We start from the raw sequence: 27,842 nt of genomic DNA, 5'->3' as shown, positions 1-27,842 counted from the left end.
CAGATTCCTTATCTGTAAATTGAGGATCATAGTGCCTGCCTCCTAGGGGTGCTACAAGAATTAACTGAAATATTTACACTTCTTGTATCCCAATTTAGTCGTCAGGATGCTGTGATTAGGATTAAGTGGGAAAATACTAACAAGGAGTATCTGAAAGCAGATAGCATGTAACTGGGCTTTACTGTAGCATCCAGACTTAAAACCAAAAAACCCCCCCAAAACAAACTTACAATCCAGTTAGGGGAAACAATGATATAGGTGGAAAAATTAGAAACCCAAGAGGTTGGGTTAACCAAGATTACTTAAAAAGCAAAAAGGAAAGTAAGTTGATTAAAGTACCCACTATGTGTCATGTCCCTTCTACATAACAGCAACCCTGTGAGATCACTTAGTATCTCCCATAGTCCATGTTAGACTGCCAGTGATGGGCAGAGCCAAGATTTTAATACTAAGAGACAGGACTCAGACTCTATGTCTATCTTCCCACGATATCTGCTCAACATCAGTCTTCCCTGGATGAGGTCAATTTCATGGAGAATTATGAAAGAGGCCAGAGAGTATCATCCAAAGGTGAAAGGCCAGAAATATCAACTGCTGTCTGAGCCCGACAGGATTTTCCCCCTATGGTGCGAACAGCTGGGCAGGCAGGTGTGGTGACCATCACCATTTAAGGGCGGATCATGAATCAGGCAGTGTACAGATATTTACCCAGTCTGTCTTTTCAACAGCTCTATAAGGTCTCAAATGGTCCAATTTTGAAAGAACAGGCAATTGCACTTAGGCTATTAATAAGAACAGCTATCATTTATTGAAGGCTATTGCCTATCTAGGTGTGTGTTATCATCAATCCCACCTTCACACAGAGCAAATGAAACGTAGAGGGAACGTGACTTGTGAGAGGTCACTAGACTCCTGAATCTGAAGCCACGTCCAACTCCAAAGCAATTATTTAAAGTGAAACCGACAAGACCTGGAGACTGCCCCACTCATGGAACAGCAAAAACAAACAGCTGCACGTGCAAGGCTGTCCACAGGGCTGTTAGAGTCAAATTACGACCAAGTTTTTCTTTATTGAAATCATTAACACCAGCTGCCTCTACGGAGAGGGCTGAATGCCAGGTACCAAACCTTGTATTACACAGCTCCCTCTGTGAAACGAGCTAATGACTCCGTTTTACAGAGGAAGAAACCGAGGCTCGGAGAGGTGAGGGAACTCACCCAAGGTCACACAGCGAGTATAGGATTTGAACTCCGGTTTGGGGGAGGGACTCCTGAGGCCCAGCATCTTTCCTCGGCATCAACAACAATAACAAACCTTTTTCACCCAGCATTAGCCTGTCTATAAAGGCCTATCGCCCCAGAGCTGAAAAGGGATGGAAACGGCTACGGAGAAACCCCCCGAGCACGAAAGTCAGCCCCCGGCACCCGCCCTCCGACTTGGGGAGGCAGGGACCCGGCCAAAGAGCCACCTCCTTCAAAGTCCCCCCACCACTCGGAAAACACACAACCCTGTTCCCACTCGCTACCCGTAGGCCGTAGACCTTTATCCGCTCGAGGCCCCCGCGCTCCGGGTCGGGGCCGAAGCTACCGCCGCCTCAGCTCAGTGCCCTCGAGCTCTGCCGGACCCGGGGCAGCGTCCGAGGCCCGACCGCCATCTTGCCCCGGGGTGTCCTAGCTCAGAGCTCCGCTGGGATGCAACGATCCAGCTCCAGGAAACGACAGTTCCGCAGAGCTTCTTTACCCGGGAAGAACAACCTCCCTGCATCTTGCCCTCCTTTCTGGAAGCTGAAAAAAAGCAGACCGTTCAAGAGCGGGATAAATTCCTGACCCAGCCGAGGGGAGACGCAACCCATCCCAGAGGGGGAGGTTGGAAGGAACGCGAACAACGTCTAGGCTTACGACGGACCCTTTCAGAAGTTGCCCTCTGCGGGGCGGAAGCGGGCTGCGGCAGCGGAAGTTCCCGCCCCAGCCCCGCCTCTGCCCCCGGCTTGCGCGAGCTGGGTGTTTCCTGCTTCTTTCAGTCCGGGCTTGGAGACTCCGGCGTCCTCCGACTTTTCATGGTAGGGAGGGCGGTGCCCACTACCTGCGGGCTCTGGGCGGCCGAGAGAGCTCGGCCGAGGCTGAATAGAAGGGGAAGGGGCCGAGGGGGGCGGTTGCGTTGTGGGCAGTCGCGAAAGGGGAGAGGCGGGTGGGGGATTGGAGGGGGGCGAGGCCGGGGGTGGGGGAAGGGCTCTGGTGGATAATTGTATGTGTGTGTTTGGGGATGGGAGGGTCCCTGGCTGTTGGGGATCGGGAACGAGCATTTGGACTTGGGAGAGTAGATACGTGTGTGGGTGACTTCGGTTGTCTGAGTCCTGAGTGCTCATTGGAAGTGGGATTGGTTATCGTGAAGAGAACAAAGAGGGGTCGTCGAAGATGGACGTTGGAGTGGAAAACCGGGACGGGAGGGTGTTGCGAAAGAGAATGGTTAGGTTATGAGAGAGCGACGTGGGCTTCCTTGGGGGCGGAGCGTTTGGGGTTTTTGGAAGTTGTGGCTGGAGCACCTGGGTGTCGGGAAAGGGGCGAAGGGGCTTCCAGGGGCTTCTGAACACAAGGGTTAGTGAAGCGGGTGAAAGAAGTAGAGGGAGCTGGAGGGGAGGGCAGATGTGCATCCAGCGCCTGAAGGAATGCCAGGGGCCTGAGGTCAGGGTGCCTTCGCCACGGAGTCCAGCGCCTTTAACTGGCGCCTTGGTACCTATCTAGTCACTTCCGTTGGGACCCGAAGTGGCCACACCTAAGGAGCTGGGAATGGATGTCAGTCACCCAGCTGTGCGAAAGTTTCTGTTTGCATGTGATCTTTCAAGGGTTTGTTCCTCAAATAGCTCTTTGGCCTTGGCTGGGAATGACTAAAGTCCAGCTAGCTTTTACTTCTTTGCTTGGTCTTTAACTGGAAAATGCAGTCTTTAGAGAAGATAAGTTTCAAGGACCCTGCTGAAGAAGACTTAGCCATTCTGTATCTAACTTTACTCCATTTTATGCAAAATAAGGACTACCTGAAGGGGGAAAGGCATTAATTAAACCAGTGGTTCTCAAACTGGTCTCTAGACCAGCAGCAGCAGCATCACCTGGGAACTTGCTAGGAATGGCCAAAGTTTCAAGCCCTACCACTGACTACTGAATCAGTGTGGGGGGGTTGGGCCCACCAATCTGTTTTAACAAGCCCTACCGGAGATTAGTGATTTCTTGATTTGGACTATGTAACAAAAGGGGCCTGAGTCAGAGGACACGTATAGTTCTGATTATTAATCTTCTCCCCCCAAAACTGGGGTTGGTGATCATCTCTTCCTCACTAGATCCTTGAGAGAAATCGGCCAATAGTTTGCGTGATACACAAAGGAGGAGAGTGTAATTCAGCACAACGCTTGGAAATAGCAGTAGCTGCCCTATGAGCAAGTTTTGGATGCAAAATAATGCTACAGTTATCGGGCCGCCTTAATTTAGTTTGGTGGAAATGGAACAGCAGACTTTCTTGAGTTGTAGCAATGCCTTTAGTTTGGGGGAAATTTTATAATTAGCCTCAAGACAGTGACTTGAGATCAAGCTGGTTAAAGGAACCCCTTAGCCCTGTGGCTCTTAGCTTGGGCCGCACGTTAGAATTACCCGAAGAGCTTCTTAAATACTGCTGAGCTGCCCTTCCTCTACTCTGATTAATTGGCCTGGGGTGAAGCCCAGGCACGGTGCACCCAGGTGACTGTAGTACAGCCAGGGGCTGGGACCTCTTAAGGAGGCTTGAAGGGACAGAAGGGAAACCACGCCGAGGACCAGGTGCCAAGTACTTTAGCATTACCTGAAGGTTATTATGAAGATTATGCCCTTCACTTCATTTTACAACTTAGGAAACTGAGAGTCAGTCAAAAGGCTTGTCTCAACCTCACACCGGAAGTGGTGGAACAGAGCCTGTAGCCTAGGTTCCTCAGACTTTTGATCAAACTTTCCACGTGCCCGTTTCCCCGAGCATACACACACAGGGGACACCGTTCCACAGAGAACTGCGGAGAAAACATCCAAGGGTCAGGGAGTTGGTGCCTTTTTTCCTATTGTACTTGTCTGGGGGACCTCTTTTCAAGCCAACACTTTTCCCCTTTGGGCTGATTTTTATTTTCTAAGCACATATACAGTTACTTCCTGTCTTTGGCTCCGAAGCTGTGAGATTGGGGCCGGCTTTTGCTTATGATGCTTTGGTTTATTTTTACATGTGGTCAGAATTCACTCGGCCAATAGAACAGGAGGTTGGGGAGCTTCTCCAAGGTGATGAGGTTAATACAGACTAGTTAAGGCATACAGAACTATTTCAAGCAGTGGGTTGTAGTCGTAGCTGCACAATGGAAATACCTAGGGGAGTTAAAAAAAAAAAAAAAAAAAAAAGAATTCTGTTGCCCAGGCCATGCCCCAGACCAGTTACATCAGAATTTACGTGGATAGGACCCTGCTGGGTTGTTTTTTTTTTGTTTTTTTTTTTGAGTGGAGAGCCACTGTTCAGAATCTGCTACAGGAGACTTAGGGGAGGTGGGAAAGAGAGAAGCCTTGACTTCCCTAATTGGGTTCAACTTTTCTGATGGAATACAATTGGTAACCAGTACCTCAAGTATGAATTCCATCTTTGTTTCTCACAACCAGTTTTGCTGTCTCCTGCCCCACCCTCCCCAACCTCATTAATGATGGAATCAAATCTTTGAAACAAGGGAAAAAGCAGGATCCCAGGAGCAGTGGCTGGGGAGTCTTCGGTAGAGAGGTTTGCTGTGAGAGGCTTTTTGTCTGCTGCTTTGTGTCCTTAGCTCGGTCCAGTGTGGGCTCAGGGACGAGAACACAGAACCATTTAGCCAAGGGCCTTTCCTAGTACTGAGGTGACTGACCTTTAGAAGGGTGGGCTCCTGGAAGGTTTGGAGCTTTTTTTCCCATCTATTCTGGAGTCTCAAGGCTAGATCAGGATGGTTTCTGCCTTTATCTCTTAGTGATTCAGGTGGGTGTCCATAGAGATGGGCATTGTCTTCAGAGAAGGTCATTTGAGACTTTGAGAGCATTTTGAAATAATCATAGTGTGAGTCTTTGGCGTTTGAGTGTTTGCTCTGAGCCAGAGACCGTGCTGAGTGCTCTCTGGCATCCCTCACAGCAATCCTGGAGGGAGACACTGCCCTTGTCCCTGTTTCATAGATGGAACTAGACTCCAGTGACTCGCCCACAACTGATCAGTGGCAGGGCTGGGTGCTCAAATTCAGGCGTGATGTCCAAACCCAAGCCCTTAGCCACACATTGCCTCCCATCTATTTTCAAAGCTTTCTTTTTTAATTCGTAAAGAAGTGGGGGGGGGGGGGCTCCTCAATTTACATGTTGTTGCTGTATATATTTCAAGCATGAATGTTGATAAAATCATGGGCTCAAGGCCAGACAGGACTTGCCCATGTCCTTTACTTGCTGTGTCACTGACCCACCGCCAGTACCAACGCATATTGGGAAGTGACTGAACTTCTCTGGGATGTGGTATCCAAATCTACAAGGTGGAAATAACGATAGTTGTCTCCCAGCATTGTTTACATTTTAAATGGTTGTATGTGGTGGTAGAGATGAAAACTGGTATCTTCTGGGAGGGAGGAGTGGGAGAAGGCATAGAGGGGCTTTCTGGAACCATGAAAATGTTGGCGGTCTGGATCCGAGTCGTGGCTATACAGATGCATATACTGGCCCAAATGCATCAAACCGTGCACTTCAGATATGCTTTATGGTGTGAAAATTATCTCTGGAAAGGTATCGGAAAGTAAAAGTACACCGCAGTCTGCAGTACACTTGGACTTGTTTTGTCTGTTTCATAGTAGGTGCCTTACAGAATGCCAGATCATTTCCCAAAACACTGATTTTTGTGTAAATTACATCTAAAAAGGAACTTTAAAAAGTATTTCAATTTTGGGCAATTTTCCCTAACTGCCCCCCGGCCTTGCCCCCAAACCCCACAACTATAAGCCTTCATTCCCCCCACTCCCCGCCCTAGGTCTTTAAAGTTTTTAGAAACTCTTTATTCTCATCAGCTACTTCTATCATCCCATGGACAAGAGTTTTTCTGGGAAGAATGGTTGGTGATAGCCATTAGTGTGGGGTTTCTGGGGACTGATTTCAAAGGAAAGCTGGAGGGGAGGGGTCCCACAGAGACCCCAGGTGAGTTAAGCTTGAGGTTCTGAAAACGTGCCTTCTTATGGTATATTCACCTGATGATGCAGGAACGCTTCTGGAGAAAACACTTTTCTCTCCAGAAGCCCGTTCTTCCTGTCATTCTGCAGGGCCCTGACATGAGTCCTCCAGTGGGTGATTTCCAGGCCACTCTTCTGGGGGGATGGGGGTCGGGAGGGTTGGTCATTGCCTGTGCTATTACCGATTGATGGACAGTGGGTTGCCCCTCATTAGTCCCTTCTCCTGTTGAAGAATAACATTTGTATTTTACCCATCATACATGTAATCCATGTTAATTGTGGGAGATCCAGAAAAGATAGAAAGGCATAAAGAATTTTAAGAAATCCTTTTTCAGGATCAGGATATAGTTTTTTAAAGTTTTGTGCTGTCAAAACCCCCAGGAGTTTTGACTATATGCCAATAGTCAAAGTTGGCTTTCTCTCCTTATTGCCGTGAGGGAGAACCACAGAGCATCTCGGAAAGAGGATTGGGGCTTGCCTTGGGTGATTTGGGGGAGGATTCAGGGAAGTAGGGCTTTGCTCGATATTGAATGCTGTCAGGAGGGAGGGTTAATTCTGTGACTGGGTCTCAGTAATTCCTGTTTTGAAGGTGGGAAGAACGGAGTGGGGCTGAAGCTCTAACGGGTAAAGGAGCAGCAGTGAGTTGCATAAGTCAGGATATGGGGATGTTTGGTCATTTTTGTGTTTGGGGCGATGTTCTTGTTTTTGTCTGCGTTCACGCATAATTATGGGGTAGTCTTGTTTGTGCCTTGATCCATCAGCCACCGAGTGGCCTTGTCAGATGGTGACGTGCTATGAATTGTTCACGTTCAGTGCGAACCTCACGGCCCAGATAGGAGTGCCAGGCCAGGTTCTGGCCGTCAGGCTGCCTCCCCTCTGCTGTGCCCCAGATCGATCAAAGAAGATTCAGCCCACTCTTCGACACCTCCTGCCATAGGCCTTTACCTGTCGAAGAGATGTTTTCTTTGAGTACACGGGTGCCAGGTCCCAGTCTCCTTCCTAGGCCTGCTTAAATCAGCGCAGCCGTTGCTTCGAGATGGACACAAGAACCGGTAGTGCCATTAAGGAGACTGTCATCGGATCTGGCTGTTTTGGGAGGTGCTGGTACAGGAAGTTTCTATTTTGCAACAACTTTATTTCCAAGCGTTTTTAAATACTTGTTTCATCCCCAGAAACACTTCCCCCTCTCCCCCCAGCAGAAAGTGTCAGGAGTGGTAGTTGGGACCCCACTGAATTCATAAAGGCTAATTTCACTTGCAGTTCAGCTGAAAGATAGCACTTTCTGCCATCCAGTGGCACATGGCAATAAGGAGACCGAGAGAGACCCGGGCAGTGCTTCAAGCTGCTGTCGGATGTGCCCCGGGTGTTCGCTTATATGAGGAACAGGCGGAAAGGAAGTCTGCCCACCTCAACAGTTAGTGGTAAACTCCTGCTCACGGGTTCAGCAGGTGAGGTCAGTATACGAGCTCTCTGGGTGGGGTTTGGGGCAACCAGTACCCCACCTCCCACCAGTTGTTGCCCTGCTGACCTGTTCGGCCTCTAATTTTAAGAGAAGCTAGGAATCCGGATTTTTCTGTGAACTTGCCTGTGTCGTCAACTTTCAGAGCAATCTTGAAGTTTTAAATGCAGTCTATAATTGGGCCAAGCAAAACACACCTGGAGGCCAGGTTCAGCCCACAGTCTGAAAGAGGTAAACCGGGCCGGGTGCTGTGACCCTGGTGACCGTTTGTCTTCTCCACTGGCAGGAAGAGATGTCAGGAGAAAGTGTGGTGAGCTCAGCGGTGCCAGCGGCTGCTACCCGCACCACTTCCTTCAAGGGCACGAGCCCCAGCTCCAAGTACGTAAAGCTGAACGTGGGCGGAGCCCTCTACTACACCACCATGCAGACACTGACCAAGCAGGACACCATGCTGAAAGCCATGTTCAGCGGGCGCATGGAAGTACTCACCGACAGCGAAGGTAAGCCTGCCCCCCAGGTGCTGGGGACGTGCTTGTGGTTGAGGGTTCATTCGAGTTCAGAAGGCCAAAGTTAAATGGCAGTTGTGCTCGGTGTTCTCTCAGTGTGCAGGGGGCCTTGGGAGCGTGTAACCGGGAGAGCAGATGTAGTCCAGGCGGGGCGGGGGGTGTGGTGAAGGAGGGTTTCCCCAAGGAAGTGACATGTAAGTCGAGATGTGAAGGTGGGCTGGGGTCACCTGGGTGGGGACTCACAGTCTTGACTTCGTTGTTGATTGCCTGTGTGACTTTGAGAAAGTCACTTCCCTCCTCGAGGCCACAGCTCTGTGGCTGGACTAGCAGCCCTAGTCGGTCCCCTGCCAGTTCTCAAGCGATGATTCTGTGACTTCAGAGTGAAACTCCAGTGTGGGAGAGGCATGAATGTGTTCTGTGGACCCTTGTCTTCCTGGGATGGGGGCCTGACAAAGACAGACCTGGATTTAGGATCTCATGATCCTAACGAGGTGGTTTAACCTGTTCTCGTTTCCCCATTAGTGATACCCACCTCATGGGGCTGTTGGTGTATGGTATTCAATAGATATATATTCCGTGTGTGTTTCTTCTTCTTTTTACCTTTTTCTCATGGAAAGTCACATTGGTAGAAGGGAAAGAATCCTTTTTTTTTCTTAATTTTTTTTTAATGTTTGTTTATTTTAGAGAGAGAGAGAGACAGACAGACAGAGCATGGGCAGGGGAGGGGCAGAGAGAGAGAGGGAGACACAGAATCCGAAGCAGGCTCCAGGCTCTGAGCTGTCAGCACAGAGCCCGATGCGGGGCTCGAACCCACAAACCGTGAGATCATGACCTGAGCCGAAGTCGGATGCGACTGAGCCACCCAGGTGCCCCAAGGCAAAGAATTCTTTAAAGCCACCTCAGCGTAACTGCTTCCTACCCGCCTGAAACAATCCAAGGGCACTTGGCAAGGGGGGACATTCTTACCTTGGCTGGGTTCACGGGGCAGGTCACGTGAGGCTCACTTTTGTGGCTTGAGATTGCTTAGGACCTGGCTGGACCCTCCCTTACCTGTTTCTGAGGTTGGCTGCTGTGCCCATGCCCCTGCCTTGCGGGGGTGTTGGTTCCTGGGAAGGGGGGCCGGTTTTGCTACAAGTAGGTGGGATTGGGGACTCTAAGCCTGGCGCCCAGAGTGCATCCTCTGATCCTAGAAGGGAGGAAGCTTGAGCTGGTCGCTAGGGAGGGTGATTCCCCCGGTGTCCTAGAGAAGGCCCAGCTGCAGGGCTGGAGGTTCTGTTTCGCTGAGTTTCCTGTGAGTTTGGGTTTCTGGCCAGGCATCAGGTGAATGAGGTTGGAACCTCAGAGCTTCCTTCTGTGTCTCACCCAGAAAGCTCGGAGCTTTTTATGAGTGGGAGGATCCCCTTTGCTGTGCCGCACCCAGCACTGCCCCGGGAGTATTTGTGGAGACTGAGACAATAGCGCCCCAGCTGCCGAAGGAAACAGACCTTATCTGAGAACCCAGGATTGTTGTAGTTTTTCTTCCGCCCTACCCAGTCTTGGGCGGGGGGGCGGGGGGGGGGGTGCTCAGGAAAAGCAGCTGAGTCGCTTTGGAAGTGAAGTTGGAGCCTCATCTCCTTGAAAGCCCTCGCCTTGCTGGCCTAATGCCACGCCGTGGAAGAGCCGGTCCTCCAGTTCTTTGATCGCCCAGCTGGGAGAGATGCAGGGACAGCAAGGGGGGGGGGGGGGTCCCGCTTCCAAACAGCTGCTAGAAGACGTCCTGTCCCCAGTGCTTCCTGGAAAATCCAGCATGTTCAGGGAAGCAGGGCTGTCTTTGATACTCTGATCTTGGCCGTTTTCACAGAGCTCCACTGGCTCTCCAGCCCCCTGCCTATCACGAAAAGCTCATAGCACTGCATTTTAAAAGCTATAGGACTTAAAAAAAAAAAGGCTACTGAGTTCAGGGCATGCTGGCTCTTACCCTGGGTTGTCCTTGGTTTGCTGCAGGCCCAGCCCCCTGGCCAGGGCACCTGAGCACAGCAACCTTTACAGGTCACCTGCCAGCTTTGCGTCTGGTCTTCCAGCCCGCGCTGTGCCGGGCAAGGCGAGCCCGTTGGCCCCTGGCGAGTACACTGCACAGCCTGACCGGGGGCCTCAGTGTTGCCCTCAGATACACCATTGGGTCTACAAACTGGGATAAATGTCCTGCATCTCCCAGCTTCACCCTGGGCTTCAGTGAGGTTTGCCACAAACAGGCCAAAACATCAAGTGCAGCTCGGTGAGACCAGCGGATCCAGCATTGTGTCCTGCTGGCTGAGGAACAGGGGCTCCAGAGGCACAGAGCAGCAATGTATTGAGCTGCTAGAAATCTCTGAAGGGCGCTTGAGAAACTGGTTGCTCCCGGAGAGGACCTGGGGCCCAGGATGAGTGGTGGACTCTCTCCCGCTTCTGCCTGTTGGAGTTTTGTACCGCTCAGTTCCTAAACGGGGAGGTTTGGAGTGAGTGGATTTGGGTGTTGGAGTGAGACAGACCGGGTTTGAGTCCGGTAGCAGTCACAGCTAACGTTGATGGAGCCGTTTCTGTGCGTATCGGGCACTGGGCTAATTTAGGCTCGTTTGTCATTTACTGGCAATGGGACATTGGGCGGGTGACTTTCTCTGAGCCTGGTTCCTCAGTTGTGAATGGCAGTGCTTTTCAGGATTGTTACGGGAGTGAGAGAGGACATTAACATTAGAAACTTCTTGGTGGAGTGCCTGACAGTTGGAAGACTCTCTAAATGGGCGCTGTTCACTCTCGCTTCATCCCGCCTGGGTGGGGTGTCCGGGTGGCGGGAGGAGCCCTGTAAGGGGCTGTGGAGAAGCAGGTCTTAGCGGTGCCTTGGGGAGAAGTGGCCTGCCTTGGCCTTGGGGATGAGTGTTCTGCACCTTACGCCCAAAGGGTGGCTTTTCTAAGACGGCCAAGACTCTGGCAATGAGCAGGCCTCTCCCACACTCCTCCCCAGAAGAGCACAGTTCTTACAGTGCCGGGATTTTTACCTGATTCCTTGTCAACATGGATTTATTTGGGACCTTGCCTTAGTAAGAGTTCTGCCTTAGAACTCGCCTGTAGTTAGTTGCCTATTTGGTCCCTGTTGCTTGGTACTGTGCTTCCCCCCGCCACCGCCTTCCCCCGTGGTTTCTGGTCTCTTGCTAATGTTCTTGGAATGAGGGAGTGTGTGAACCAGATTAAAGAACGGAGTCATTAATCTTATTATCAGCACACGTTTCCTTGAAAACCAGTGGGGAAGTCAGGTGTAATACATGGGAAGACCGTAGTACCTCGTGGTTTCCCTGCGATCTCCATGCTTCCTGCCTTAAATTAGAGTTCTGAAATACGGTGAGAGCTTGTAAATTGTGATTAATAAAACAAACTGCCTCATGCCCCTGATGAGAAGTATTAGGGTCTGGGAGCGAACGGTCAAGAAAGAATTATTGAGACGTCTTTGGTGCAAAAAAGGAAGTTTTATTAAAGCACAGGGACAGGACCCGTGGGTAGAAAGAGCTGCGCTGGGATTGTGAGGAGTGACCGATGATACACTTCTAAGTTGGGAGTGGGTTGGGAATAGGGTAGGTCTCTAAGGAATTTGGAAGGAAGGCTTCCAGGACCTTGAGGGGCTAGCTGGTGTTAAAATAAGGTCATTGACTACTATCTAGCAAAACCTTAGTTAGGAGACCCTTCAGATGTATGTGCATCAGTGGGCCATATGCTTGGAGACTGATTATTAACATATATTTGGGGGGCAGAGATAAAGGAAGTTTCCAAATGGATTTTTTTTAAGTGTATTTATTTATTTTGAAAGAGAGAGAGAGTGTGCCCTCGCACACAAGTGGGGGAGGGACAGAGAGAGAGGATCCCAAGCAGGCTGTGCACTGTCAGCACAGAGCCCCACGCGGGGCTCCAACCCACGAACCCATGAGATCATGACCTGAGCTGAAACCAAGAGTCAGATGCTTGACTGACTGAGCCACCCAGGCGCCCCCCAAATGGGTTTTTACGTGTTAACAAAGACTTACAGGATCCAGGAGGTTGGGCTGAGGTCAACCTAAGGTTGCCATTTGCCCCTAGGCAGCTGAGTTCCTGAGGGAAGGTCACCCTGTCTCCAGTACGTGTCAATGGGCTGCAAGTTGTAAGGAGATTGAAGTTTTTCTACATTTCTTTTGCCTTTGTTCTCCACATCACCCCCACTCAGACAAGAAAGAAAACATTGCCTGGGCCGACGTGGCCTCTCTTTACCTTTTTGTTTGCCTCTCTCCCTTCCAGAGGTAACCACTGGCCTGACTTTGGGGTCAGTAGGTGAATTTCAACCTTGGCCCCATAGTGAGTCACCTGGGAGCTAAATCCTGCTGCCTGGGTCCCCACCCACCCAGAGAGCCAGATGTACTTGGGCAACTGTGTGGTCGGGGCGTAGGGCTTGGAGGGGCTCCGCAGGGGAATCTACTGTGCGTCTGGTGGTGAAAGCCACTGATGTGAATGTGTAGTGAATGCCTCTTGCTCTGCAGTGTCTGTCCCCAAACAAGGCAGAGTTGGTGGGTTTTCCAACATCATATGAGTGGTGTTACGTCGTTTGTAGCCTCTTTGCCTTCTTAGCATTATGCTTGTGAAATCTAGCCGTGAACGATACGTAGCTCTAGTTCAAATATCGGTAGTTGTGTTCCATTTTGGGAATATGCTGTAGTTTATGGACCCGTATTCTGGCCATAGCTGTTCAGACTGCTGCCAGTGTTCACTGTCGGGAATATTGCCCTTCTCAAACACTCTCTGGCACGTGTGAGCTTCTCCAGGGCAGCGCTTCCCAGCCTTCGCCACGTCATGGCACACAGAGAAAGTCATATTCTTATTGTGGTAAATGAAAAGGCTCTAGGCCCAGGGCTACAGCATTTAAGGTCTTACCCGCCCCTGGGAGCTCTCTCCTGGAGCTTATTCGCAGAAGGGGAATCCGGGAGAGCATCCTTGGCTTGATTAGGTGTTAGCTGTTGTGCCGATTTACACTCCCCACAGTGGTCTGAATTTTTGCCAACACCCGGCATGGTCGGACCTCCTAATTATTGCCGATCTGACGGTTATGAGCTGGTGCTCTGTCATTTTATTTAGCATTTCCTAATTTCTAGTCCATTGAGCATCTTCTTACGTGTATTGGTCATTTGTGTTTCATCGTTTAGCTGCCTGATTGCATCTTATTTACACATTTTTCTGTTTGCCTTTTTTTTTCTTACTGCTTTGTGAAAATCTATATTCTGGATCTCATTTCTTTGTGATTTTATGTTGTAAATATCTTCTCCAGTCTGACTTGTGATAGCATTTTTACATTGTTTTTTTACATTTAGGTCTTTGATCTACCTCATTGGTGCTCAACCAGGGATGATTTTGACCTCCAAGTGACATCTGGCAATGTCCAGAGACCTTTCTGATTGCCACAATTTGAGGGTGGGAGCTGCTGGCATCTGGTGGGTAGCGGCCAGCGATGCTGCTAAATACCCAGTGATGCACAGGACAGTCCCTCGGTAACATAGGATTATCCGCTCCAAAATGTCGCTAGTACGAGGCTGAGAAACCCTGCCCCAGGGATTCTGGTTCAGGAATGGGACAGCTTCCTGGAATCTGAATATGTAATGAGTGCCTCAGGTGATTTATGAACAGGCAAGTTTGGGAACCCCCGAAATAGTATAAATACCTTAAGAAGAGGTCGGTGAAGCCCCAGAGGTGGGGGGCAGGGAAAGGAGCAAGAAGCACTCGGTGTGCTGGTGGCACAAGGAGGCAGGCCTTGTCGCCCAGTCCCCTGTCCCTGAGAGAAGCCTTCCCCGGCTCACCCTGAAAGCCACGCAGACTCCCACGGGCCGGACTGTGCCCCCTGCGGACACTGCTACTGCTCTGTCCTCCAGCAGTGATGAAGAGACGCGTAAAGGGCTCATTGTCAGAGACCTCATTTGAGTGCTGCCAATAGACCCAGCGTTGTGCTATGTGTCTCCAGTACATTCTCTCATCGTGCCTTTACACCAGCCCTGTGGGGTGCCAGTTTTAGGAGAGGACCTGGAGGACAGAGAGGTTCGGTGAAACACCTGTGTCATCCAGCAGGTAGGCGGCAGAACTGGGTTTCCGACACAGGCCCTTGCTGTTAGCCGTCGGGTCGTGCGGCGTCTCCCAGACCATTCCAGAGCCTTCCGGTCTGCCTCTGCCTGTTCTGCTCTTCAGCCTTGCCGAATGGGCCCCCCGACCCCAGGCCGCCCTGACTTGTACAGCCTTCCGCGACAGCCTGTGTGCTCCGGGGCGTCAGCAAAGACGCCCCACAAGCCAGGAGCTGCTTGACTTCCATTGGCTTTTCTACACGCCAGGCATTTGAGCTGTTTCAAAGGGGGTAGATTCTGGCTTTGAAAGCAACTAAAATATTTTAAAATCAAAATGCTAATTGAAACCTCATGGCGAGCGCGCCTCGCTCCTTTGCCCTTATTTGTCCAAAGTATGATTCCTTCACCACAAGCATTTCCTGACAGCATTCTTGAGCTGGCGCCCAATGTCACGGTCTGTCTCTTCGTTTATGGAAACTCCGGACTGTCACTTGGATAATTGATTTCAGGGGCCCCTGCTCTTGCTGAGCAGGCTAAGTTGTCCATGCGTCAAAGGCAGAACATGGACATTTTTTTCCCAGAATCGCCAAGTTAAACTGGTTGCCGTTTCCCTGAAGACTGAGATCCTGCGCATCTTCTCAATTGGTGAAAAGGAGCTTTCCTGTGAATTTCTTACTTGCTTTTTGTGATCAAGTCCTGCATCCCCAACTTGGGAATGTCCCTGAACCCCTCCGGGTCTCTGTTGTCATCTGTGGTCAATGCAGGGGACTGAGCCTCCCTCTGAAAGATCTGTTGGGAAGATAAAATGATCCTTCCGCACCTTCTCTGCTCCCTGGAGGGAAAGCACTTGATCCAGGGTAGCAGGTCGTAAGCCGGTGGCCTGCAGATAGGTCTTATTTGCCCTAGCGTGGATTAGTGACCTTTTGCTTCACTATTATTTACAAATCAGGAGGTTTCCCGGAGAAACCTGCATTTCTGGCTTCTCTTGGAATATCAGAGGCTCCTGCGGCCCTGGGCCCACGTTCCTGCCTGGCCATCTCTGCCGGAGTGAGGAAGAGCCTCCCCGTGCTCTGTCCCCAGGGGCAGGGCACGTGCTCTCCGGTCAGCCTCCGGCCTGGCCCACCTACACTCACTCGTGCTGCTTGCTCCAGGCCCCCGGAGGCGGCCGAGCTGCATGGCAGATACCACAGCCGTGCTTTGTCGTCTCAAATGTAGGAGGAAGCGGTGGGATGATGTCCAGCGGTCACTGTCAGGGTGCCGTGATTGACCATGCCTGCGAACGCCTCTTCCTTCCTCGAGGCCAGGGTGTGACTCCGGGCCACACGCTTGCACTGTGTTTGCCACCCTGGGAAGGGCTCTTCCCGCTGCGCTCCGGAAACCGCAGCTGTGTGGAAGTGTCAAGTGCAAACGTCTGGAGGGCAAGACCGGACCTTTGACCGAAGGGTCGGACTGAGGAGTTTGTAGGACGGGAATATGGAAATGGCCTTCTTCCCAAACTCGCCTAGCGACTGTGGCGAACACCACCAAGTGGCGCCCGGAAACCCCGAGAGCGCACTTGGCACGGCCAGGTTAGGGAAGGGGTGGTGGACAGACTTGTGACTCTGGATATGAAAGAGGTGTCTTTGCTGCTCTGGGCTTCTGTCTGGGGTCAGGGCCTGGGGGCCAGAGGGGGACTTGGGCCGGGATGCCGTGGCGTTAGGAGTGGAAGTGTGTGCGCCTCTCCCAGACTGAGCGACAGACCCGGAGGAGGGGGGCATAAAACTGCTGGTTCCCGCCTGAACCCACCTGCCCCGTGCATTGGCGTCCTGGCACCTGTAATGTGGGACAGGAGACCGAGGGAGACCCCTTGCTGGGGCTGCCCTGCTGGCCTGGGGGAGGGGGCGCTCCTCTACTGGCTTCTTTCTAGATGCCCTGGCTTCTGTCGAGCCATACGAGTCGTACCACATCTTTGCTTCATCCCAGCCTCTCCTTTCAGTCGCTCCACTCCCAGGCTCCGGTCTTGTTTCCTGCTGCAGTTTCCACCCCACCCCACCCTGCTCCGGGGTATTGGTGTTTCTGAAGATGAGTTGTGGGAGCCTGGGGGTTCCTAGTGAAGGTATAGCAGGCCGGTGCCCGGACTCGAGAGGCCATCGAGAGGCCGAAGGAAAGGCTTGCCCGGCTGGCCCCAACCCCCAAGGGCGTCTCACCGTGCCTGGTTCTGGTCGGCAGTCGGCACGTTTTGCCATAGTTAATGAAAGCGAGTTCCGTCTCCCCACGTTACACTCGGCTGCCTGGGGCAGGGGCTGTCGGGTTCACTGTCTCCTCTGCAGTCGCTGTCACTAGCCAGTAAGGGCCTGTTTGGGGAGTCGAGGGTGGAATGTCCCGTGGTGGTGCCGGGGGGGCGTTGGGGATCCCTCTGGGGAGTCACACGTTGCCGTCTTTTGCTTATTTGACAACCTGAAAGCATTGTAGAAAGAGGGAGTAGGTATTTTTACCTCACGCTTTTCCCCAGTCATTGGGGTGTGGTCATTTGGACCCATTTTATCCAGGTGTTGTGCACTCTTGGGATGTCCAAGGCACTGTCTAAGGGGTTTTTGAGGGTACTTTAGAAACCCGCTTTTAGGCCCCAGGGGTCCTGGCATCCAAAAGAGCCCAAGAGCAGGTGAGTCCGTGGTTGGGGTGGTCTCCAGCCAGCAGGGCCTGGAGACCATTGCAGTGCTTCCCAGGCAGGGCTCGGTCAGCCCTTCGCTGACCGCTGGGCAGGTGGGGCTACAGCCCCCTCTGCGGTCCTGCTCTTCCCTGGGAGGCCGAGGGAGCCAAGAGACACCCCAGTTCTCCTCAGCACCTTCCAAGAGACGAGTGTCCGTATAACTAGGCCCTCCCTTCATCCTCGTGCCGCCGCAGGCTGGATCCTCATCGACCGGTGTGGGAAACACTTTGGTACGATACTCAACTACCTTCGTGACGGGGCGGTCCCCTTGCCCGAGAGCCGCCGGGAGATCGAGGAGCTGCTGGCAGAAGCCAAGTACTACCTGGTCCAGGGCCTGGTGGAAGAATGCCAGGCAGCCTTACAAGTAGGTATCCCCCTTTCTCCCCATAAGGGTGGGGAGGTGCTGGGCCCACCTGCCTTTCTCATTTTCCTTCTCTACAAAATGGGGGCAGTTCCTCCCTCACTGAGACGTGTGGGTTCACAAGTATCCCTGGAGCTCCTCTCTCCTTGGGTCAGGGACCCCTTAGAGGCTTCCCTGTGATGCTCAGGCCACCTAACTGTGCTCAGTCGCCATGGTGCTGGGTCATCTCATGTGTACATTGAAACCCTTCAGTACTGAGCTTTGGGCTGTAAAACTTGATCAGTTTTTTGGACCCATCTCGGGACTTATTCTCACCCCACCAGTCACTGTTGGGAGCCTCATGTAATCTCTGCAGACTCAGACACCCCTCACTCCTCAGCTGCACCTGGGTTAGGATCATTGGGGTCAACTCTGGTGATAGCAAAATCCCTGTAGAACCAAAATGCTTCTAGACATAGCCGGCGGCCATTTATTTCAGGCAAAATTCCAACATGGTCGAGGATCAGAAGAGTTCCTTCATAATGCCACAGGAATTGGATTTGTATGCACGAGGCTCTTGTTTGTGCCTCCCTCGGACCACATGTCTTCTGGCCCTCCGCTGGAGCCGTTCCCATACGGCCTGACTCCTTGGCGATCTGTTGTTTCCACGTACCCCCTCGACCTGCGAGTCTGTGAACTCACCGTAAATCTGACTGAATGCTATAGCCTTTACTTTCGTATTTTTATTTCATTTTTATGCTGGTTTAATGTTGGTTTATTTTGTGAGAGAGCACACATGCGTATGTGCGTGAGAGAGGAAGGGGCAGAGAGAGGGAGAGAGAATCCCAAGCGGGCTCCGAGCTGTCAGTGCAGAGCCTGACTCGGGGCTCAACCTCACAAACCATGACGTCATGACCTGAGCCGAAGTCAGGAGTCGGATGCTTAACCGACTGAGCCACCCAGGCACCCCTCGTTTTTAGGTTTGTTAAAGTAATGTGTGTACATCGTATCTTTCTCCTCTGTTACTTCTTTCAACAGTTCTGTTTACTTTCTTACGCTATCTATTGACATCTCAGTTTTCAATGTCATCTGTTGCGAGACAAAAATTAAATTTTTGCTCATGCAGTACCACCAACCATTACCAAACTTAGGTACCCATATTCCTTCTCCAGTTTTCCAATATAGTGTTTATCACAGCTTTGGTTAAATCAGTATTCAGAGTTTACGTTGTGATGTCTAAATATTGTTAATAGTTGAGCCACAGAGTATACAGTGAATATTTTTTATCGTGCAACTTTTCAGTTTGCCAGAGTTAGTGACTGCCTCATTGTTTTGTCTGCTTGGTTTTCTAAGTACATATCTCTAATTGATCCCTAAATGGCCAGAAAGGTCGGTCTCCTATTGGCGTGTTTAGACACACCAGCGAATCGGTTTCATCTTTGTCTTAGAGACACGCCCTCCAGGTTCCCTTTCTGTGGTTTCTGTTAGTCTGAAGTTAAACCTCTAGAACTGACCTCCTCCCAGTTTCCCTCGCTTTTATCTTTCTGTTCCACTTTCTCAGAGGTTTTCTTCAATTTTATCTTTTCAACCCTTCTGTTGAACTTTTCATTTCTACGATCATATTTCTAATTTCCCAGAGCCTTTTCATGTTCTCTGAGTGCTCTTTCTTCTCTAGAACGCTGATCTTATTTCATAGGATTCCGTATGTGCTCTCCTTTATCTGATAATACTATTTGAAGTTTTCTTTCTGCTGCATTCATCGTTGGGCTCCTTCCCTTACTTTTTCTCTTTGTTTTGGTTTCAGTCTCACGGTTGAGAGGCTTTCCACATATAATCTGATGATCTCGGGTCTGTTAAAATTCAAGAGTAGAGTTCTGAAAAGCTGTGTGTGTGGTGCATGGGTGGGCCTCGTCCAGTGGGCTTCATTGGCGGATGAAAAGGCTTTTTCCTTGGGAATCCCCAGTGTCTGAGTCTGTAAGCGTTTTCCTGGACGGATCAGTTCCCCGTGGAGGAATCCTCCACTCTCCTGCCTGGTGGGTAGAAGCCTGACTGGCGGCCTTCTGCCATCTGAGTAGGGGAAGGAGTTGGGAGCTGGGGCTCACCGTTTAGTGTGTCGACCACTCGCTCAATCCCCCTGTTTTTAGAAGAGTGGCTCAGCCCTGTCCTCACCCATACAAACCACTCCAGGAAGATAGACCTTTCTTCTGCCAGGGGAAGGGAATGTACTTGGGGCGTCTCACCGGTGTTTCTGCTGATTGGTTAGCAATCCTCTGCTCTGGCCCTTTGCCCACCAGCCTTCACGGGTGTTCTTTGAGAACCTCTAGGATTCTTTCTCCTCGGTTATTCCTCATCTGCTTCCCAGGCTCAGATTTTTCCCCTCTCCCATCCTTCTCCGTAGGCTTATACTTTTTAAGTTCTTCCACGGTTGTTGCAGTGGGGTTTTAGGTGTTTCTACACAATCATATTCCATCCGCTGTGTTTAGAGTTTATTTTCAAGTGGCTCCCTGGGTGGCGGAAACGTGTCCTCGTTGTTAGGGTTTACTGAGCGCCCTGACCAAAGAGCAGACTTCCTAGAGAACTCGACCCTTGGCCATTCCCCTCCCCTTCCCCCTGATTCACTGGTGGTAAGAATCCTCCTCTCTTCCCGGCGCCGGTGGCCCCACCTTCCCTCGCCAGCACCTGTCTTTACCCAGCAGGCCAGCTTAAATAATCCACTGCTGGGCAGGCCTCCCAGGCTGAAAGCGTGTTTTGTTCCAGCAGAACAAAGATACTTATGAGCCTTTCTGCAAAGTTCCTGTCATCACTTCGTCCAAGGAAGAGCAGAAACTTATAGCAACGTCAAATAAGGTACGTTGGAAGCACTCTTGTGGCGTGTCTTTGGCTACCGAAATCATGAATCAGTTTTGAAATTGAAACCTATAGAAGTCCCTGAGCAAGGCCTGAGAAGCGGTGAAGAATGGGAACCTGTTCCCCTAGAATGGGCTCCTGCAGTCTCCCTCCCCACACACCCACCCCCGCCGCCCCCCACCAGCCTGCAAGCTGTGCTCACCTGCCTTCTGGGCCTGGTGGCAGGGCCCAGCCCCGCGGGAAGCCCACGGTCCTCTGTACCTCCGCTCCGAGTGACTCTCTTCTTTCTTTTTTAAAACACCCTGCATGCAGCCAGCCGTGAAGCTGCTCTACAACAGAAGTAACAACAAATACTCGTATACCAGGTAAGGTGTCAGCGATAAAGGCCACCCACCCTCGCCAGGAAAGCTTCTCACACAGGCCGGGCCCGGCTCCTCTTTGACCTTCCAGTGAGGGTGGCTGTCTGTACTGGGAGGGTGCCCAGGGTAACAGACGACAGGAGACTGACTTCACATCCACCGTGGCCTTTTGAAGTATATAATTCAGTGATTTTTAGTGTATTTACAGACTTGTTTAGCTATCACCGCTTACCCACATTGTGAACATTTTCACCACCTCAGAAAGCAGCCCATTGTCAGTCACTCTTCACTCCCCGCCACCCCCAACCCTTGGCAGCCGCTGGCCTCCGCTTGTGTGGCTTTGCTCACTCTGGACACTTCATGTAAACAGCATCATACAACACATTACCTTTTGTGACTGGTTTCTCTCCCTTAGCACGTTTTCAAGGTTTCATCCTCGTGGCATGTGTCAGTACCTCCTTCCTTTTTATGGCTGAGTAATATCCCATCGTATGGATATCTCCTGCATCTTGTTGATCCATTCGTCAGTTGACGGGTGCTCAGGGTCATTTCCGCTTTGGGGGGGGCCATCGCGAACGCTGCCGTGAGCATTCGGACCACATTCGTAACACACGTGTTCTGTGTGGTCAGAGGTCTTCGTCTCTCTTGGATGTACCTAGGAGCCGAATCGCTGGGCCCTTTGGTAACCCTAGCTCTAGTCATTTGGGGACCTGCTAAACTGTTTTTCCAAAGCAGCTGCACCATTTCACATTTCCACCAGCAATACATAACAGGTTTCTAGAATGCCTTCTGGCTCTTGGGACCATGTGTTCTCAGTTGTAGGGGGTATAATGAGGTTACTCAAGACCCACAAATGGACCCAAGATGAAGAGTCTCCTTTGGACAGCTCTGTCCTGCCACTCGTGGGGCTCCCTCCACATTCCCCACCTGGTGCCTGTGCACCCACAGGCGCCAAGTTGTTCACGTTTCATCTCCGGCAGAGCCCAGCTAAGCGGCCGCCCTGGCAGGCTGATTGAGAGCACAGGCTTAGGGGCTAGAGCCGTCTCTTTGGAGGCCTGGCTCTGGCATTCTTGGCCTCGGGCAGTCACCTGTTTGCTCTGGCCCTCCCTTTCCTTGGTGGAGCAGCGGGGCCTGCGGTGCCCTTCTCCTGGGCTCCTTGGGAGGTTAAAAAGGGACGTGGAAACAACTCAACTGCAGTTAGTACTGGTCTGCGGTCACCTAATCAAATGCTCTTTTGCAGCAATTCTGATGACAATATGTTGAAAAACATTGAGCTCTTTGATAAGCTCTCTCTGCGCTTTAATGGAAGGGTCCTGTTCATAAAGGACGTCATCGGGGATGAAATCTGCTGCTGGTCCTTTTATGGGCAGGGCCGCAAGATCGCTGAGGTTTGCTGCACTTCCATTGTCTATGCCACGGAGAAGAAACAGACCAAGGTAAGCCCTTCGGGGAACGGCTCCGGGTGACTGGTCAGAATACGCACCGCTTCCCTTTCCCCTTGAGCAAAATAAACCTAAAGAGGGAAAAGCTTTGAAAATGCTTTCCTTGATGCACGACTGCTCATTGTGAAAACAGTCATTATCTTTTGGGCCCCGGAGAGTCGCCTGTAGGTCTTGCAGAAACAGAATGGCCTTTCCTTTCTGACGGTGAGCAAATAGGGACAGTCATACTGCACCTAAGTCCCTTGGCTGTAAAGGTCGATTCAGATGTATCCTCACGCCGCTGTCCCCTCGCCACCTGCATCGTGTCCTGTCGGTGACGGGACAGGGCCTGTTGTTCCACAGCACCACCATCTCCTACCAGCGTGGCCCCATCCCATCTCAGTCATCAGAGGAACAGTGCTGCCTTCAAGAGCTTGACCTTGGCTTTCTAGTCACAACCTATGACTTGTGCCGTCTGTCTGCCCTCTGACCCACTGACCTGGAGTGGCCCTCCACCCTCGCAGGGCCTGCGTGGCATTCCTTAGCTGGCGTGCTTGTTGGCTTCCTTCTGAGCACACAGCTTCCTGACTGATCCGGACTCTGTGGATCTACTTCCGTATCATCGTCTCCAAACCAGTAATGCCGCAAGGCGCTGTTGGAGGTGCGGTGCTCTGTTCGTTGAACTTCGCTGCCTGGAGGTCTTATGCTTACTCTTCTTGGGCTCTGCAACTCGGTTTTCTTCCTCTTTTCAAAACAGAAATCCCCCAGTACACTCTGTCACTTCCCTCGGATCCTTGCTAAGGGAACCCCGATCACCAGGGGCCTGCAGGGTCTGCCAGGCAGGTTTTCATGCACAAGACTGTGCATCACCCACTTGGGGTACTGTCCTCAGTAAGGCCCCGGGAGCGCACAGTTGTGTGTGATTCCAGAGCTAGCCTGGGCAGAAAAGGCAGAACGTGAGACCACGCAGTAGAAACCAGAGTTGTAAACATTTTTTTTTTAACTTCTAAACCATTTTGTCATTGGTATTTGGAATATATCCTGAAAGATACATACTAGTTAAAGATACCCAAGGAGGGAAAACCCCTAAGGTTCCTTTTTTTTCAAAGAGGGCAGGGAGACCAGATTCGCTCACTTCTCCCTACCACATCAGCAAGACGCATGCCTCTTTTCTCCCGTGAACTTTTTTTTAGGGCTGTGAATTCCATCTGTCATTGGCTTCCCCGCCTTGTCAGTTTGGTTTTGTTATATACACGGGTTGCCTTTGTCCTTGGGTAATAACAGGACGATCATCATATTAATCTGATTAAGCTTTAAAATACTGACTTTACGTTTTTAGAGTTTAACAGGGAACAAGGGATTCAGAGGCCTCATGATCTGATCCCAACTATTTATAGATTAACCAACAGGTTCTGGAGTGAGCTTGTGCTTGTGTTTTTGAAATAGGGTAGAGGTGGGGCTCAGGGTGATGGGCCCGGGCCCCTAGCCACAGCTCCCTTTGCTCTGCTGTCGTGTCCCCAGGGCTCTTTCCTTTCTCCAGGAGAAGCACACGCCTGGCTTTGCAGGGGGTCATGTGGGGGCACGGCTGCCCCTACAGGCGCAGGTTCCTTCTTCTGGCCCACGCCTTCGGGACTGTGCTTTGGGGCTGACACTCGTATTTTGTTGTTCCAAGTAACTGTACAGATGTTCCTTTTGGGGGTTTTTGTAGAATTGCGATCCCTCTTGGTACAGCATCCCAAGTGCTTTACTAATTCCTTTAATCATTTAACTGTCTTTTGTGGTTAAGCCGGAAAGGGTTTGGCTTGCTGAAATTAAAGTTTAAGCAGATAGTTAATACGTATGTTGTCCATTTGGTTCTTGATTCCGACTCACTAGGGACTTGGTGTTAATAAAGCACAGAGCTGTGCCCTTTATTGGTCTCCTTTGTTCTGTTGTTCAGACTGACACTTCTATTGCTCTGTCTTCAATTTCACGGACTCTTTTCTCTGTCCTCCCCATTCTGTTATTGAGCCCTTCCAGTAAGTTTGTGTGTGTGTGTGTGTGTGTGTGTGTGTGTGTGTGTGTGTGTGTGTGTGTTTATCTTGGGTGTTGTATTTTTCAGTAACAATTTTCGTTTGGGTCTTCTATCTTATGTCTCTTTGCTGAGACCTCCTGTGTTTGCATTCGCCTTAACAGAGTTCACCCTTCCTTGTGGAGATGTTTTTATAATAGCTGCTTGCACGTCTTCATCAGGTAATTCCAGCATTTGTGGCCTCCTGGACTTGGCATCTGTTGATTCTGTTTTCCCTCAGGAGTTGAGATTTTTCTGGTTCTTCATTGATGACACAAACTTTCGAATTGTATCCCGGATATCCCGAATGTTAGAGGGCTTTTAGATCTTGTTAAATCCTAAAGAGAACGTTTTTTTTGTTTTTTGGTTTTTTTTTATTGTTTTAGTAGGCAGTTGACCCACTTGGGTTCAGGTCACAAGTGCCAGCCAGCTGTGGGTTGCCGTTCCAATGACAATCCAGTTTTCAAAGCCTTCAGATCCGTGCTGCACTGAGGGCCAGTCTGCGCCTGTGGCACCGGTCTGGCCCATTGCTTCGTTCTGTGCGTGCTGTTGAGGGACGGATCGGCAGCCAGGCTCAGGCCCAGGAGTTCCTGCACAACCCCAAGCAGCTGCTTTCCTGAGCGCCCTTCTTTCACAATCTTCTGGTGCTGTTTCCCTGGGGTTCCCCTTTTTCAGCCCACTGACCGGAGACTGGGGCTTCAGTTCCCTGCTCTCCCACACACTGCCTGTGACTGTATCCTTACCTGCAGCCTAACGGCATAAAGAAGCTAGAGGAAAACAGTAGCCCAGATTCACTCCATCCTGATGAGACCACAGTTCTCATTAGAAAGGAAGGTTCCCCTTCAGAGTTTTGACTCCCACAGTCTCCAGCCATTGCTGCCACAGGATTTGGGCAGGGAGGGTTGGGGTGCAAGAGAATGGAGAAAAGAAAAAAGAAAACCGAGAACTTTCCTTCAGTCTCTGGGTATCGGGTGGCCCCTCTGGAGCTCTCTGAGCTGATGCCAGTTTCAGGGTCACAGGCTGCATTGACCTCCCTCTGGACAGTACTGGTGGGGGAGAAGGCATAACCTCACTACTGGTTAGAGGCTACTCCAGACTGGTCCCTCCCCCCAATCCGGCCACCACTATTTCTGTGTTACAGCCCTCAGCCACTGCGTGCTCTCTCTCCTGGTTGTGTGGCCTCCGTGGGAAATAGAGTAGAATGCACTCTCCCCATTTCTCTCAGAACCTCCGAATCCTGCCCTTGAAAGCCAAGTCTCTGTGAGTCAAGTGCCCGGGACCCACTTGTGCAGCCCCACTCTGGTTCATGGCGCCGTAGCCCCGAAGGGTACCAGGCAGTCACAGAGCTTCGCCACGCAGGAGGGGTCATGTCCTTTCCAGCTGGTCCCTGCTCACAAAGAGTACTGCTGCCCTAAAGGCTGCTCCGAGGTGTGGAACAGCTCCACGGGAACAGGTCTGTTGTTAGTGGAAACATGCTGGAAACGACCTAATCGGTTAATTGCGTCGTTACAGTCTTACAGCCCCTGATGGGGAAGGATCGCCTGTGTTAGGGGAAAGCAAAAGGTGAAGTGTGTTCTAAAGCGTGTGAGTGTGTGTGTGTACAGACGTACATTTATCTGCACCGCGTCCCTTTTGTGTCCTGTGTGTCGAGCACCGTGTGTAAGTATTGCCTACTGAAAATCAAAACTACTTTAAAAATAGTAAGGACAGCCTTAAACGGCATCCTAGGGGCCTGAAGGGGCCAGGGGCCCTGCTGGCAACCCCAGGAGGCAGCGGAGGTGGAGGGGTGTGTGTGTGATGCTAACCTACCTGCCTTGTGTTTTGTGGGGGTGCAGGTGGAGTTCCCAGAGGCCCGGATTTATGAGGAGACCCTCAATATTTTGTTGTACGAGGCCCAGGACGGCCGAGGACCCGACAACGCGCTCCTGGAGGCCACGGGCGGGGCGGCCGGACGTTCCCACCACCTGGATGAGGACGAGGAGCGGGAGCGGGAGCGGATCGAGCGCGTGCGGCGGATCCACATCAAGCGCCCCGACGACCGTGCGCACCTCCACCAGTGAGCGAGCGAGCGAGCCGCCTCCCTCCTCCCTCCTCCCCTGCTCTTCACTCCGATTCCTGCAGGCTCCGGGCGCCTTCCACTTCCCCCGGAGTCTGGAGATACTTTTGTAATAAGCCAGATGATGATTTTGATATTTTTCGACCAGGTGACTGTCTTTCCCCAGGTGAATGCACCCTTGTTCTTAAGTGGAGTCCAAGGTCTCCCCCTTCCGTGGGAAACGGGGAATCCTTGGAGCCAGGCTTTCTTGGTTCTCGGAGAAAAGTATGAATGGGTGTGAAGCGGACGTGAGAGATGTTGTCTGCAGTATTTATTTTTGTGGGTGTGGACTACCTGTTTGAGCTTCGGGGCGGCATTCCCTCGGGGTTCAGTTGGACGGCTCCGAGGGGGATCCTGCCAGTTAGTTGGTGGCCACCAGACGTTCTCGTGAGCATCCTGGGTCGTCGTCCTCCAGCCCAGCACACTGGCTGCCGGTTCCTGTGTGCTATAGACTGGGTGGCCATCCGGGGTTTTGCTGGAAGCACCCGCGGTGGCAGGATTTCTGCGCCTATGGCTTATTGGTAAATGATTGCAGTTTGTGGCGTGGAAGATAGGACCTGTGAGCTTCGTGCCTCTAACTTGTCCTGGCGTAACTCTGGGTAAGGAGCAGGCCTGTTGCCCCCTGGGCTGACGTGTGGTCCGTGCTCATTGGGACCCCACATGCCTGGCCGAGGGCAGAGCCGTCCCCGGCAGGGAGTGCTGGGGTCCTGGCCCTCTCCCTGATTCCTGCCCCTTCTACCTGGCCTCCTTGTTGAGCAACCCCGTTCTGGGAAGGCCGTCTGGCCTGGTTACAGGTGGAGCTCACACCGCTGCTTCCTGGGATCCATTCCTCCTCCTCCGCCCTTCTTCTCTGTTAAGCTGGGCTGTCTCGGGTAGAAGCCCTGCCTTTTGCTTAGAAAGTGGACGTGGCCCGGACTCTTTCCCCTCCCCGAGCCTGGCATCCAGGCAGGAAGACCACCCCCACCAACAGTCTCAGGGCACCCATCACCTGGAGATCCCCTTTTTGTCTTTGCCTCTGATTTTTACAGTATGGAGTGGCCACAGGGAGCAAGAGTTTGAGGCTGTGCACATCCTTTGTGGTCCAGTTAAGTGTGTGTGTTCATGTTTAAGGGACGTGTGCGACTGTGGGCGGGGACGTGTGCTTGTGGGGCGCAGGGGGCCCGCGCTGGAGCCCGGCTGTCTGCACGGTTGCTTGTGCAAGATGGACGTTCTCGGTGACCTACCTCCCAGTCTCCTCTGCGCCCACGAAGGGACAGAAGTGCGTTGTGGCTGATGTGGCTGCGACTAGATTAGGTAGAGTAGTTACAGGGAGATGTGAACGTGTGTGACAGAATGGATGGAATTTGTCTGTTTTTCAAGGGAAATGTTACTGTTTTATACCAAAGGTGTTAACGTGGGCAGCCTTTGACACCATGTATTCCAAAAAAAAAAAAAACGAGTTTATATTTTGAAATGGTTTTTACAGCTTAGGCTTTGCACATACTGCCTTTCTTGAGACAGTCATAGGCCTTTATTTTGTATCCAGCAGCAAAGCCTCCAATAAAACTCTAAAACAATCTTGATTGAACCTAAAAATCATGTACGGGGTCGATGCTTTTTAAACTGTTGTGTGGGAGACTTTCCTACTAAGCCATTTGGATTTTATTAAGTGCACGGGAAAGGGGGCTTAAACACGGTTTCGTAAATATTTTATATACCGTTTAAGTTTTAAACACCAACCCTGGCATTTGGGTTGAACTTTTTTAGAACGTTAAAGCGAGTGTCAGTTCTGATGTTTTCTG

At 51.4% G+C, this 27,842-nt stretch overlaps 2 protein-coding genes across 8 annotated transcripts in view; one reads left to right on the top strand and one right to left on the bottom strand.

Annotated features, from left to right (window-relative positions):
- The window catches only part of UBE3B (ubiquitin protein ligase E3B), a 52,434-nt gene extending 50,778 nt beyond the window's left edge, over positions 1–1,656 (bottom strand). For 5 of the 6 annotated variants that reach the window (XM_042911143.1, XM_042911142.1, XM_042911145.1 and 2 more), the window contains exon 1: positions 1,527–1,656. The gene's annotated coding sequence lies outside the window, so the exon portion shown is untranslated. The remainder of the gene's footprint in view (positions 1–1,526) is intronic. The other variant, XM_042911147.1, reaches the window with a different exon arrangement.
- KCTD10 (potassium channel tetramerization domain containing 10) lies at positions 1,569–27,639 on the top strand. 2 transcript variants are annotated; one of them, XM_042911154.1, is made up of 7 exons: positions 1,569–2,060; positions 7,964–8,177; positions 17,144–17,313; positions 20,047–20,136; positions 20,449–20,501; positions 21,736–21,931; positions 25,802–27,639. In XM_042911154.1, exons 1-7 carry the CDS (start codon positions 2,058–2,060, stop codon positions 26,024–26,026), a joined length of 951 nt encoding a protein of 316 aa, XP_042767088.1. In that variant the 5' UTR covers positions 1,569–2,057; the 3' UTR covers positions 26,027–27,639. The 2 variants fall into 2 exon arrangements, with proteins under 2 accessions (XP_042767088.1, XP_042767087.1); XM_042911153.1 differs by having other exon boundaries at positions 1,959–2,060; positions 20,050–20,136.
- The last annotated feature ends 203 nt before the right edge of the window (positions 27,640–27,842 follow it).

Source organism: Panthera leo, chromosome D3, assembly GCF_018350215.1.
Source record: "Panthera leo isolate Ple1 chromosome D3, P.leo_Ple1_pat1.1, whole genome shotgun sequence".
Lineage (NCBI taxonomy): Eukaryota > Metazoa > Chordata > Mammalia > Carnivora > Felidae > Panthera > Panthera leo.
Note: the sequence above shows the minus strand (reverse complement) of the source record. Positions and strands in the feature narration are given on the sequence as shown.

What these genes read in the sequence shown, in the direction of transcription:
- KCTD10 (XM_042911154.1), top strand. An exon ending in AGTACTCACCGACAGCGAAG is followed by an intron (nt 8,178 to 17,143) that starts GTAAGCCTGCCC and finishes GTGCCGCCGCAG; the next exon opens with GCTGGATCCTCATCGACCGG. An exon ending in TTATAGCAACGTCAAATAAG is followed by an intron (nt 20,137 to 20,448) that starts GTACGTTGGAAG and finishes CCCTGCATGCAG; the next exon opens with CCAGCCGTGAAGCTGCTCTA.